The sequence below is a fragment of the Haemaphysalis longicornis genome, unplaced genomic scaffold (assembly GCF_048455015.1).
Source record: "Haemaphysalis longicornis isolate Haplotype H1 unplaced genomic scaffold, Haemaphysalis longicornis Haplotype H1 scaffold_10, whole genome shotgun sequence".
NCBI classification, from domain to species: domain Eukaryota; kingdom Metazoa; phylum Arthropoda; class Arachnida; order Ixodida; family Ixodidae; genus Haemaphysalis; species Haemaphysalis longicornis.
In genome coordinates, this window is record NW_027526204.1 from 5,881,379 (window position 1) to 5,896,364 (window position 14,986).

Below are 14,986 nucleotides of genomic sequence, written 5' to 3' on the forward strand. Positions count from 1 at the left end.
ATCGGTAGCTTAGCTAGAGCTCAGGTATTTTGCTAAACATATAGACGGCACCAAATGCTGGCATGAAGGAAGCGGCGGCAAAATGACACCTTGCATTTATCTTTCTGTAAACAGTGTAAACGTAAATGTGCATAGTTGAGCGACGGCAACTCAACGGAAAAGAGGTAGAGTGGTAGTGTTCGACATTACATTTTTTCCGTTGACCCTACCAGTACAGGTTCCTAAAGAGAAATAGCACGAAGGCATATATTTTATCGCGCGTCTCAGGCTATACACAACAAAAGAAATCTAATCAGGGCAACTCGTTGACCGCAGCGTCCACGATGGGAAAGGGCTTGTCGCCACACTCGGCCCGGTGGTCATCCAGGTCCAGGTCCCAGATGGCCATGCAGTAGGCGACACTAGCGTTGCTCAGGTGCTTCACGCCTGCGATCCAGCGCATGATACTCTTCACCCGAGCGCCCGTCGACTTGGCGTTCTCGAAAGCCACCCACGTGTCGCCCCACCGGTTGTACAGGCACTGGCCGGACAGGTCCTTACTGGCGCGCCCCTCGTCACCGCACACCTGCCAAGACAGGAGATGTGCTGTCGCTATACGGTCCCGCTTCAATACAGGACGGTCGAGGGGAGAACAACTCCTCGAGCTAGACCTACTGAAGAATAGTGGGATAGCGCTCGTATGCACCTTGTTGTCATAACTGAGTTGCTCGCGTTTCTGAAAGTGACGATGATCATCTCCGTGAAGTACGAGCGCACGGACGAAGTTTGTCTTGGAGACGGCAAATTGCATGTCATGCGTTGATAGCATGACCTGTGCCGGCCGATCGCAAATGCATAATGCTCTATTCCTGATGATGTACCCGTGGCACAATTGCATATTGCACCATTGAATGTTGCAAGATGCACGATGCATTAATGAGTGAATTGTTCTCCGTAGTCCTGTCGCAAATAAAATTTCCGCAATTCGGCTCCTGCGAGGTCGTTTCGAAGCAGCGAAGACGTTGCTCGTCCCCTTCTAGTAACAGTGGCAGATAGTATTTTACTCGCACACTCGTGACCTTCTTTCTATTTCAAAAATGACGTGTGCAGTCTGGCGAGTCAAAATTTTAATTTCGAGACATAAAAATCATTATAGGGCGGGCCCCTAATTGTCGGTTTATGGGTGCCCTGAAATTCATGTCTCTTTTTTTTTTTACTTTTATAATAGCAACGCAAGACGACAGGAGGGCCGGGAATCTGTAAAGTGTTTACTTTGAGTATTTGTTAGGCAAAGCCAAAACCCATAAGGGAAGGTCGGAAAGCAGTCGCAATAGGAAAAAACTTTGTCGGAGGCTGTCGTCCTGCCATTCCCGCCGCTAACGGCAGCTTGGATTATGAAGTAATGCGATTGATAATATTTACCTGTACTACAGTTTGACGGGAACCCCACGCTCGATAAGTCTTTTTCTTGAGCCAGTGCCTATTCTGGCAAATTCATGACCAGTTCTGTACACTTCTTTGCTTGTGTTAGCATCAGTTCCACAGAGTTCCGGATAAAAACAGGGATACCCTCAGTGTCTGTGCTCACAGCATAAATTCTGCTTCCTCAACATCGGAGCTTCTGCCTAGCGGGTCCCATCTGTATAAATCAGTAGCCGTAAAATTCCAGTTTTTGCACGCTGCTCCAACCCCAAATAAAATTTCGGCAATTTGGCATCTATAGGGTTCCGTGATTCCGCCTCAATATCACTCGGCGTGGCACAAGGGAAATTTGTTTTGCTGCACAGAACAAGGATGGTAGGCGCACCTGGCTGTACCGCAAAACGCCCGGGTCACGTGATTCTCCAGTTATGCTCGCAGGGCCTTTGGCAGGCATGTCAAGCGAGACACCGTCTTGCGACACTTTGTATCCCACGGCGGCTGGGGACACGCTGAAACAGAATTTCCTCGGGTCGATCTCGTCATTCAATCGGTTCCAGTAATACCGCAGCAGAAGCTGGATAGAGTCGTGTTTACCATCTCTGAAACGAATGTAAAGAGATAGTATTACGTCGTTTGCAATTTCAGTCGAGGCAATGAAGATTGAACCGACAGCCTGAAACAACGGACTCGTCCGGCAACTTCATACGGAAAATCGAAACTCGATCGCTTAATTTTGTTTGTAACTTTGCAAAGATATCTGTTCAGATTTTTTTCGTTGCCGTGAAGGAACACGGCCAGTTAGACATAACCCTGACTGCGCACTACATTAATATTTCTGCAACATAAGAGTTGAACGCTTATAAGATGTGAGACGCGATACCGTTATTCGTCTCAACGGGACAGTTTAAAGGGAAGCTGAAGCGCTTTCCAAAAAATTTGAGTTAGATTAACAGTTATATAGTTTCTTGCGCGCTGATTCCGAATATCACATTGAAATTTATCGTACATAAGTCCAAGTGGCATTTATCTTGCAAAAAGCGCGGCCCGGTTTGAAAGACGCGCGCTTTTCGTCTTTTGACGCCCCTGATTGGTTGCGCCCGTCATGACGTCAAAGGAGGACACCCTTCGGCCGCGCGGGTTGTCGGAAGCATTGCGAACGATCGCACGGTTGCCTTTGCGGCAATTTAGCTTGCAGTTTAATTTTCGCACATGACTGGAAGTTTGTTTTATAATTTCCCGTGCTGTTGGTTCAATTATCTTAGAGCTTAAATTTGCTTTACACGACAGAGAACCCCAAAGCAGTGACTGTGACGTCGACTAGTGGGTTCCATCAAAATATTTTTGAATTAGGCAACCAGCATAGGGGGATTTTATACCTTATGTTAATATTAGGTACTGCCTTAACTGCTTCTTTTTATACACAAAACCATTTATGCCGAATATTAATGGGCGTTTTATAAACAATCTACCAGCGAAAAGCACGTACGTGCACTGCGCGAAAAAATAGCGTTCATGCGCTGTAAACGTATATGCGAGACACATCTTGCCGGTACACGCATAAACCAACAAGCAGACTCTGCTTCCGCATTTCCTTTGTTCGTTGTCGCCCACCCCAGCCCCGTTACTCATCCCTGTACACAGACCCACACGCGCGCGCAATTCCGGCAGCGGCGCTACGGCGCCTCCGCGATTGCTAGCTGCACTTCGATGAGTGGCGTCTTACTGCTTCACATGCATTTATTCTGAAAACACTGCAGCATACTAGTGCCTGCTCAGCATTATTGGCTGTAGTAGGGCTTGATTTTCGCTTGTGCGTTGCGCATTCTGCTACAATATTACGGCCACCTCGTTATAATTAACAGACCAGTCGGACAAGGCAGTTACGTTGTAGTTACGTTACATTAGGTAACAATCACGAAACGTTTGTGATAATGAATCGTTGGCCTGTTTCAGCATTTCTACATTTAAGCATTTACCGCGCTGGTCGGACAGAGGCCGTATATTTACTCTTCGCTCCTAATTGTTTTAGTATCATCATTATATATATCACCGACTATCACTGGAGCACACTTGAGGTTCAGTGACAACAAGTGCTTGCCGGTTATAATATGCAGCCACACGGAATCTTGGGCAAAAAATTAGGCCCCCGCAGTCAACACAAATTATGGCACGGTGGTGGTTCGGAGTGGTGTTTTTTTTTTAATTCCAAACAAACATCACCTTATCGTGACATGTATACTTGCAAAATAAGTAATCTTGTTGTCTTGGTTCTTTTACTTTGTAGGAATACTGTTTACCTCTTAGCCGGGAGAGAACTTCTATCAGGTTTGGCCCTTGTTTTAGTTTCGCCAAAAAATTGTTTTTTTGAACACTGTCCTCAGCCCATAGGGAAAGAAAACCGACGCGTTTAACGAAACAAGTATTTCCTGAACAAATGTGACTTGGTTTCTGGAATGGAACGAAGCATCCCCGGCCAAAGTACAACAATATTTCCCATCCTTCTTAAATCTAGAGTCTAATGTGAACATTCACGTCCGTCGCGTCAAAAAAAAAAAAAAAAAAAACCCGCATTGGAGCGGTTTACAAAGTATTTAACGTAGTGTAGTATATTCTCTGCCACCAAGCACAGCCACCTCGGCTGTCGCTTCCGTATGTTATCAAGCATCCCGGCGTGGCATTATTCTGCTTAGGAATACGGCATGATAACGTATGCCTCGTTTGGCGTTCATGCATACTTTTTGAACACGAAAATTGTACAAATGAGTGCTATCAACCACAACAACAACAAGTATCATTCACAAGGAAACACGGCGAAAAGAGCATGGCCGAGGCGGCTGATCCGGCCGGAAGTCCAGGTATGACGTTTTTCAGCCGGTTTTCGCCCGCGCTCTTCGGTCTTCCGGCATCGCGCGGCGAGATGGGGGCGGGGCATCGGGCCACTTTTGTTTGCTCATTGCGCCGCTTCTATTGCATGTATTGCGGAAATATTTCGTACACATGAACTATTCAATGTGTACTTGCTGCTAGTCAACTTTTCTTTTAATTCTAAAACCGCTTCACCTTGCCTTTAAGGAACGGAGCTGGTGCATTCACCATTCATGCTCTCCAGGCGCTGGAAATGTTTTAAATGCGGAGCATTTCTTAGGCTCGCCAACTCCTCTGTCCATAGGCGTCCGCAGCTCATGACGTCACGTCGAGGCGCAGGTGCGCGCCTCTCCCCCGTACCCTCCTCGCTCTCAACAGCTGCGGCGGTGAGGGGGGAAGGCGTCTGCGCGCGCATGCGCAGTAGTTACCCCGTGCACTCCGTCGCGCTCAGCAGCAACAGCGGCAGGTGTACACGTGATAGCGGCGTGGAAGCGGCGTGGAAGCGGCGTGACAGCTGCGTGACAACAGCGTGGTGGGGGGAGTGGAAAGGTCGCGCGCTTGTGTACGGAACTGCGCGCATGCGCGTCTCTCCCCCATACTCCTCTCCTTCAACAGCGCGCGCAGTGTATATAAGCGGCGGAGCGCGCGTTCGAACTTCAGTCAAGTGCGTCTTTGCATGCCTTTCGTTTGGCTCCAGATGAAGTATAAGCGATGGAAGCAACAGTACCGTCAACAAGTAGTGCGCCACAATGCAACAGCAGCGTCACTCTACTCGTTGAAGGCAACGTTACCCCACCGTACATGGGGACCCGCCACGGCCTGCACTGCGTCTCCACCAGCAGCAACAACAAGAAACCCACCACCATCCACGGCAGTTGCACGGCAGTTCCAACGCACGACCGCTGCTCAAAGATCCCTGGAGGTCACTGCCCAAAGGTCACTTTAGCGACCATAAAGCAGTCGTTCTCTCCGTCCAATACGACAGCGCAAAGGAATAAAAGAAAATAATGATGACAATACCTTCACCTGTCCTTCCTGTGTCCGAAAATCACGAAACATTAAATAAGAATAATAAAGACTAAAGAAATAATTAAGCATTCCAAACCCTCCCCACATCCAAACGGTAACTACAAACTACCCAATTACGCAACTTTCACGCAATTCACTCGAGTTCCCCCCGTGAGAGGATGCGGGCAGGCGGCTTTTTCAAAGCGAACGCTCTGTTAAAGTAAACACTTTCTTAGTGGGACCGATGGCGTCCTATGAAAAAGCGGATGCATTCTCCCATAGCCGGTTGGTCCCCCGAAAAGCTCGGGCCAGATCCCTGGACACATGGCGCATGCGTGGAACTGCGCTTGCATAGTGTCAAAACGATTACTTGAAAATCGCGAAGACGGAACGGTTCTAGATAAGGCAGTACACGCTTCCATCATGAAGAAGGAGTAGTACAATATCTCGCAAACTGCGTATCGGTATACATTTACATCATTCGTAGATGCGTTAACTCATTGCGGGAAAAATTGTCGCATGGGTTCGTTTTGCGTTCGCGATTTGGGTCTTTGAAGGTTTCACGATCGATGAGACGCACTTTCATCGAAGGTTGGGCGCACTTTTCCCGATGATTTCGACGCACCTTTGTTGATAGAAAGCTTCCGCGCTTCCCTCAAATTCTTTAGGGAGGTATGGTACACCTTCACGCACTCGTTTGCCGAGTGTACCCAATGCCGCAGCTTGGCCGTCTGATGACCGAGCGCTTTGCCAGCAGGTACCGAATCAGACATCATCGCAACTGAAAACAATGACTCGTCCCGGCGCTCGTCCTTTCCTGGACAGTCCCGCTACAGCTGCGCCTGACTCCGCCTCAAGAGGGCGGTCTGTTTTGCTTGCTGCGCTGTCGTTTCGAATCGCTCAACAAGCCTGGTAACTTTTTCGAGCTTCCCGTCGCGGTGGCTCAGTGGCTAAGGCGTTGCGCGGCTGGGCACGAGGTCGCGGGTTCGATTCCCGGCCGCGGCGGCCGCTTTTCTGATGGAGGCGAAAAGCAAAAACGCCCGTGTGTGCGAGATTTCGGCGCGCGTAAAAGATCACCAGGTGATCAAATTTGATCCGGAGCCGTGCACTACGGCGTGCCTCATCGCCTGCGTTGCGTCGGCGCGTTAAGCCCTACAATCAATCAATCAATCAAGATTACGCACCTCCAATTATCTGTCGTCCAATCCTCTACAATTGAAGCGAATTCCATGCGTTGCTCCCGGTGTGACCTTTCCAGAAGCGTCTTTTGCGCGGCTATTAGGCTCTTCATATCCGCGTCGTGCAGCCTACGCCGAATGGTTTCCGCGGACACTTCTAGTTTCAGAAGATCCCGAATTTCCCTGGCGCTGAGGAATGGGACCTACAGCATGCGGCGACGATTAAGAGGTCCTCCGCATGAGCGGTAGCCCTTTGTTGTTCACCGCGCACAGCATGCTGTAGGCGGCCGTCTTCCTGAAATTCTCGTAGAATACGATTAACTGTGGGCAAAGGACGCCCTGTTGCCGCGGAAATTGCCCTCTGAGACATGGTGCGTCCCATGTGTACGATGGCTTCGCGTTGCTGGAGCGTCACGCGCGGCGCCATCTTCAGAAGCTTTCTGAAGCTCTCTTTTTTCTCGCGCAGCATATGAACATTTGTGCTAGTCATCATTGCTGCGCGTTCACCATAGGCGTATCGATGAGGTTGCATTGTGCTGAGTTATTTCATTGCGTGCCCCTGCCAGCTTACGTGCGGGACAGCGTAGCCCAACACGTCGACGTCGAGTCCTACACCGCACTTTTAACGTTTAAACACGAAAATCAGCGGTCTTCTCAACCATTGGAGCATGTGCCCTCTATGGGTTTTCGCAGACAGCAAAAGTATATGAACCTAACTACAGCCAAAAAGCGATCTAACAAAACCCGTATTAAGAAAACCCATTACAGTTAAAACTCATTGCTTCGTCCCTCCCCAGGTTTCACGTTAGTGCAGATGGCCAGGGATTTTTGTTGCGCTGACTGCGACCACTATCATTACTGCCTTTGCTGCTACAACCACTACAGCTCGCACTAGTTTTAGGGTATTATCATATTACCTATTATTATTATTATTATTACTGCGACTGGTACTACTACCAATAGTAATTCCATAACTACCATTAATACTGTTACCACGCGTGTTGTACGCAGGCTTTAGTTTCAAAATTTCTAGACATATCGAACAAAAGATACAGATACGTAAGCCAGTATCAGGCCGGACAAGAAAGTTAAAATAACCTGTAAACTCTAAACATCTCTCCCAAATGCAGAAACGTGTTGCAGAAGTCCGCGTAGTGTTGAATGTCGCTCATTCAAGCGCAGCCTATCGGACTTTTCTACACACACGGGAACGCCGAATACCAACATGGAGACCATATAAGACTGTAAAGCCACCCGCAAGCTGGCCCGCCCGTTAATAAACGGGTTCGCCTTTTTCAGGCACGTTGTTCAATGGGCTCGCGCATGCGGTACCAGGAGAAAACGAGAGCAGGGTAAGGAGGCATGTTCCTGCTGGCCCGTTCATGAAAACTAACACGGATGTGCATGTGTCGACGTAACAGAGAACTTTTGTGTGGTTCCGAACTTTACAGCGTCCCTGCAGAAAATTTAACAAGTTCAAAACAGAGGGAGGCAGAAAAAATTGTTTCGGTTTCTTTTTTATTTCTTGCCCTTTTTGTTCTGAGTGGAATTCCGCCTTTATAAACTCCTTTTGAAATAAAAATTAAGGCCATATGGTCTTAAATGCTATCCCTGAGGACACATGAAGGTAATTAATTGACTGAATAGTGCACGATGCAGTAAAGACAGACACAATACATTTGGTCGTGTATTATCTTTTTGTACTACAGATTTTGCCGTTTTTGTTATTTTTTGCCTCTAACTAAAAAAATCAAGTTCTCTCAATATCCGCATATTCATTATTCAACTGAAATCATTGCCTAGTGCTTACTGAAATCATATCATGGCTCCAAAAAGTCATCCCGCTAAATCACTGAGTCGTCCACCCATATCGCTCAATCATCCATCCAAACTCACGTCGAAACATTTTCATTGAATGTTCAGTTAGGCGCCCATTTTATTTCACGCAGTTTTTTGGGGGGTTTTCCTAACTCACTTGTGTGGCTAAATGGAATTGTATTTTTCTTAAATTAATGGCTGAGATTCCAGCTTTTTTACGTAACAAAACATGGTTCTTAGAAAAAAAAGTCTGCGCGTGAAAGACAGGAAGGTAGGTAGAGGAAGGTAGAGGACGGGCGCAGCCTCACAACTACCCTTATTGCATGAAAGAACATGACTATATAAAATCTATTGCACAGAGCATCCAGCTTTTGCTCTTTTCTTATCAACGGACCATCTTGTATAAAAATTCGTACTCACTTCGGTACGCCGTTACAGATGCCTCGCTCACAAAATTTCCATGGTTTGTACGATTAAAAAATTGCCTGGCAATTGCGAATTGCGATACTCCTTAATGAGATATTTGGGCGCAGCAGCCTTGCGCTGGGGCAGCACTCACTCGTGAGTTCTCTCGACGGCAGCGCTGATGAGCCTCTGCGTCGCCGGCGGGAAGTGAGCCTCGAAAAGGGACCGCGAACTGCGCCTTAAGCGGACGCACATCATAGTCACTCGCACGCCCTCTCCCATTTTCGCCAAGGGTCGCGCCTCCTGCGGGAACAGCGTACTTCCCCTCGTCTACCCCACCGCACACTTTCGGGGAGCGCTGGCTGGCACCGCCACGGCGAACTGCCCTTCCCTCCCAATTTCGTGACACTCTCCTCCTTTGCTTTCTTTCATCGTTACCTTTTTCTTTCACTTGTCATCGTTGTCTCGCTTACGCCGATAAGGCGGATCAGCCCAGCCCAGAGACGGCCACCAAAGGGCTGGGCCATAGAAAACGGCCCCTACCAACTCGCGGGCGACTCGTTCCCCCCTTCTGCTCAGCACTTTCGTTTAATTCAACAGCGGCTGACGTGGCTGGTCTTCTGATTGAAGCGAAAAGCAAAAACGGCCGTTTGTACGCAATTTCGGTGCAAGTTAGAGATCCCCAGGAGGTAAAAATTAATCCGGAGACCTCCACTACGGCGCGCCTCATCGCCTGCGTTGTGTCGGCGCGTTAAACACCACAATTAATGATGGCTTGTCTTCGCATTCCCTCTTCTCCATTTTCTGCCATGTGTCGTGCTCGCCTGTGGTTCAGTTTCAATCGCTTCAGTTCCTGTTAATTCACATTTTTCCGTGTTAATTCGCCCCTTCATTCCCTCCAAATTACTTTGATTTCTTACAGTTCTATATGATTCCTTTTATTTTTATACCTTCCTTCCTAATTGACTTGGACTCCTTTTTGATAGGCATTGCTACTTGTTAATTCCGTTCCACCTAACCTGGGCCACTCCGTCACCCCATTTTAATTTACTCTCACGTTTCTTATTTCACATTAATTCTTAATTTTCTTTGTCTTTCTTAGGGATTCCCGTGAACCAATATTACTTCTGTTTTGTTTCCTGTTTATGCACTTTGGTTCCTCTTAATTCACTTCGATACGCATTAATTCAGTGATCGAGCTTAATTTACCTTGATTCAATTGATATGTCTCTGATTGGGCTTGATTCTCATTGATTCCTCTCTATTTTCCTTGTCTTCGTTATTCACTTCCATCCATCTGACCTCAGTTTGGTTCATGTTAATGCTCTTCAAGTAACTTATTTCTCTCATTTATTTATTTTCTTTTGATTCCTCACAATTTAATTTTCTTGGTATTTCGTCGTAATTCGTTTGGTTTCATCTTTGTGCACATAAATATCTGCCAATTAAGTTTGCTTCATCCGTATGTCCTTTAAGTCACCCTAATTCATTCGCTTATCCACTTTACCTATTTCCGTTTTGACTGACAGTGATTCCTGTTATTCTCCGTGTCTTCCTAGTTCACTTTTGTTCCTGTTGTTTCATTTTTATTGCTTTTCATTCACAAACATTAGTCCTGATTGTCTTTTTCATCCTCCAATTTCGCTGTGTCGTCGCCTCATTCGGAATTTTTCGCTGGTTCGCTCTAATGGTGGCGTCCAGGAGCTTTTTTATACGACGTATGTTGAGTGCCGGTCATCGCTCAAGGAGTGCGAAGGTTGAAGGAACGATAAGACCTATAAACTTTCACTTTACCTAATAGCTGTCCTAATCACAGTATTCAATTTCCTCCTGTCATCAATTTATCATTGTAACAGCGTTTGTCTCCAGCAGCTCTTTCCCCTGTGTGCGATAAAGTGCGCTCCATCATCGCGCACAACCATCTGTTCACTCTCCGTTCAGTGGGTTCACTGACCTCCAATCATGGCCACTTGACCGATAAAAGCCGCTCTAGGACATCCAGCTGTCGCCGCCGTCGACCGACTACCAACACCGGCGCATCAACACACAGCCCGCAACGCGCGATTACACGTAGCAGTTTTACAGAACAATGACGCGGCAGTTTCTTCCGAGCGCAGACGCACCGCAAAAAAATTCCCCCGCATTTCCCCGAGGGGGAGAATGTGAAAGTGCGAATGCACGGTTGTCGGCCCGCTTGCGGCGCTTGCGCTCGGCCCCCGCAGCCCACCGCCTCGCCGCCTTCTCTTCCATCTCTTCCATCGGGTTTGTAGTATCACGTGTACACCACGCAGTTATCAAGCCGCTATAACGCCGCTGAGTCGCCAACGCACGCCGCTGACGACGTAGTTTGAATGCGTTAAAGATATAAGGCGCGTCACTAACACTGATATCAGCGTCGCGTCCGTGGCTTGGTCGGTAGAGCGTCGCGCTGCGGCCGCAAAGTCCTCGGATCGAAACCTGGCGCCGGATGCTGTTTCTTTTTTAAATATAGAGGAGCACTGCGGACGCCGCCGCCGCCGCCGGCGGTGGATGGTTTGGGGTCGCTTATAAAGTGCATTCGCACTTAAAACAATGACGCAGCAGCGACGCGCGCCGAGCGACGCCCGCGCTGCGCGCGCCCCATGAGCGGTGCCACCAACAGCGCTCCCGGCGGTCAAAGCATCCTCTGCAACAGCGGCGGCCAAAACCTCCAACAAAGACAAGCGGATCATGTCAGGGTGGCATCGCACGCGCACATGCACGCTATCTCGAACCCGGTATCACATCGTCGCCACCGATAGGCGTCACCGGTGCAGCCCGCGGCACGCCGCTCGAGTGTTATAGACAATGGTGTTGCCCTCTGTACGACACCGCATCAAGTAATACCGACACCTTATGGGCGAAAGCCTCGTCGATTGTAAATCGTAATTCTTTTCGCCGACATTTGCGGCCTACTTCCAGAACTAGGCCATGTCCGCAGCTTCCAGTGCATCGATGTCCTCGTCAGAGGGGGTTCCGTGCTGCTGCAGAAAGCCCTTACTATCAGCTGAGTTGATAGTAATGATGATGATGGTTAGTGTTTAATGGCGCAAGGCCAACGAGGGCAAACAGCTCCAAAGAAGAGGTTATTTAATAAACAGAAGTGATTACCACACAAGGGTAGGTATAACAACGTGTAAGCCGAACACAGTAAAATCAATTAAAGATAATGGTGATGGCTGGTGTATAGGGCCAGATTTGATTATGCGTGATAGGAAATGAGGTTTAAAAACTTGACGTCCGACAAATACTCAAACACACGTTTCACGGAAACCATTGCATCGTCACCTAAAAACATTGATGAATGTAGGGGAATATGTTGTTTGTAGAGTTCCCTGAAGTGTTTGTGACGTGTTGTGTGAAGTGCCTTGCATGTGATTAGTATGTGCACTACGGATAGGGCCTCTCCGCACCTGCTGCGCTGGGGTGTAGAAGATCCCGTCAGCAGATACGAATGCGTTGCATGGGTGTGCCCTATCCGGAGCCGACGAATGCGTTGCATGGGTGTACCCTATCCGGAGCCGGAGGCGACTTCCATGTGTCTGTTATGTGAGTCAGATGTGCACCGTCCCAAGTGTGGCTTTATTACATGTAGTTTGTTGTCTGTCTGTTCATTCCAGTGTGTTTGCCATGTTCTGCGCAAGTGTTGTCTTATGTGTGGCTTGAGGTCTGTGTAAGGTAGTGTTGTTATGTCTACTGTGTTTCGGAGTGCAGCATTGGCGGCCATTTCATCCTCCAGTTCATTTCCGCCGATGCCAGAGTGGCCTGGCACCCAACACACAGTCACCTGATGGTTTGAAGAATATGCCAGCACAGTTGATTTCAAGACAAGGTTAATTACATGATTTTTCGAGGACTCTCCGGATGACAATGTACGGACGACACTCAGCGAATCTTTATAGATGATGGATGTAGGAATATGATGTTCAACTATGTGACTTACAACAAGAAAAATGCCATATGCTTCTGTCGTAAAAATACTTGTCTTTACATTTATTGTTCTATATGCTTCGAAATTCGGTCCATGCGCCGCACAAGACACTGCAGTGAACGTTTTCGATGCATCGCTGAAAAACTCTGCAGCCTTGTATTTATCCTGCACATACATGAAATGCTGCAAAATCCCACTTTTTGGTGTCCTGTTCTTATTGTATTATAAGAAAGACAAGTCACATACAACAGGACGAAGATGCCATGGTGCTACAAGATCAGTGATAGATGACTTGAATGTGTCTACAAAGGAGACCTCATGCATAGTGACCTCGTCCCTTACTCTGAGCGAGAAGGGAACAGGAATGGATGGGCGATTTAAAAAGAGCTTTGATGTGGATGTATCATTAAAAACCGGTTTAAAAGGATGGTTGTCCATTGATGAAATTTTAGAGGCATATAACAAGTCAACATAGGTTCGCTGGCGTGATAAGCACCATTTGTCACACTCTGCGTAAAGACTCTGTACAGGGCTCGTACGGAATGCGCCACAAGAGAGGCGAAGCCCCAAGTGAAGCACTGGGTCGAGCATTTTAAGTGCTGTTTTAGTGGCTGACCCATACACAACACTCCCATAGTCCAATCTAGAACCCACTAGGCTTGTGAAAATACGTAACAGGAATTGCTTATCCGTTCCATACGACTGGTGGGACAAGATTTTAAGAATGTTGAGATCCTTTAGACATTTATGTTTCAATTGTTTAATGTGAGGGATGAGCGTAAGCCTTTCATCCAACACCACACCTAAAAACTAGTGTTCCTTCCTCACAGGAATCGACACGCCATTAAGGATAATGTCTGGGTCCGGATGGATCCCACGCTTCCTGGAGAAGACAACACAGGTGCTTTTTTCTGGGTTAAGTTTAAAACCGTCCTTGTCTGCCCAGCTGGCAAGTTTTTTGACACCGAGCTGGATTTAAAAGATACCTGGATGTCGTCTGCATACATTGAATAAGAAATTGTAGGTGGCAATGCCTTCCGAAGGGAGTTCATCTTAACTATGAACACAGTGCAGCTTAGCACTCCACCTTGCGGAACGCCGTTTTCTTGCACATGAACTCTTGAGAGTGCACTACCTACTCTAACGCGAAACGTTCTTTCGGACAAATAACTACCAAGGGTGTTGAGCATATGGCCCGAAACACCGAAACACTTTAGGTCACTGAGGATCCCGTAACGCCAAGCGGTGTCATAGGCCTTCTCAAGGTCAAAAACACCGTTGTGCAACACTGTTTGTGAATGAAAGCGTCCTTTATGTATGATTCAAGGGCGACAAGTTGGTCATTTGCAGATCGCCCCGCCCTGAAGCCTCCCTGGCAGCCCTCGAGAAGACCGTTGTACTCAAGGAAGTACACAAGTCTCCTGTTTATCATCTTCTCGAGAAGCTTGCAGAGGCAGCTTGTAAGGGCGAGCGGCCGATAGCTAGCGGGAGAGGAAGGGTCCTTTCCTTCCTTCAGGAAAGCCACTACTATGGCCTCCCTCCAAGAGCGAGGAATGTGCCCCGAAAGCCATATGTTGTTGTATAGATGTAGAAGTGTTTCAAGAGTGTCTGGGTGTAGGTGTTGTATCATGGTGTATGTGATTTTGTCTGCACCTGGAGCTGAAGGCTTACTTGTGCTCAGAGCAACCTTCAGCTCATGAATTGAAAAGGGAGAATTGTAAGAAGTGTGCGACTTGTTATCACGCAGGGACTTCTTTTCTACAGATGTTTTGTGTTTCATGAAAGTTTGTGTAGTGTGCTGAACTGGACACGTGTTCGAAGTGTTGTGCAAGTGTGTTAGCCTGGTCTTCCAGTGTGTCCCCTGTTGTGCTAACCAGGGGCAGACCGGTGCTAACCGGGTCTGTTGTCCTTTTAGTTTTCGTATTCGTGTCCAGACTTTGTGTGTGTCAGTGTATGAGTTGATGGAAGTGAGGAAGGTGCGCCTACTCTCCCTTTTCGCCTCACGACACACTCGCTTCCCAAAAGCCTGTGCCCGTTTAAAAGAAATGAGGTAATCTGACGTGGGGTACCGGCGAAGGACACTCCACGCCTTGTTCTGGGCCTCTCGCGCCCGCCTGCAGTCCTCGTTCCACCAGGGCCTCCTTGGGGTGCGGGACCCACTGGAGGCCTGGGGAATGGACTTTTCGGCGACATCACGGATGTGCGCCGTGACGATTTGGGGGCTTCCTCCACGTGGAGGTGTTTTATGGATGTGTGGTGTAGTTGAGATGTTTGTGTGAATGTGGTCCAGTTTGCTTTTGATTCATTAAACCTTTTATGGGAAGATGGACTGCATGGGCCTTTACCTATGTATGTTAGTGAG

At 47.9% G+C, this 14,986-nt stretch overlaps 1 protein-coding gene across 1 annotated transcript in view; it reads right to left on the minus strand.

The window, feature by feature from the left end:
• Window positions 1–292: 292 nt before the first annotated feature.
• Window positions 293–14,986, minus strand: part of LOC144158089 (chitinase-3-like protein 1) — a 42,708-nt gene continuing 28,014 nt past the window's right edge. Inside the window, exons 6-7 of the mRNA XM_077688747.1 lie at window positions 1,787–2,000; window positions 293–565 (exon numbers count right to left, since the gene is read on the minus strand). Coding sequence (XP_077544873.1) covers window positions 293–565; window positions 1,787–2,000 — 487 coding nt within the window. The remainder of the gene's footprint in view (window positions 566–1,786; window positions 2,001–14,986) is intronic.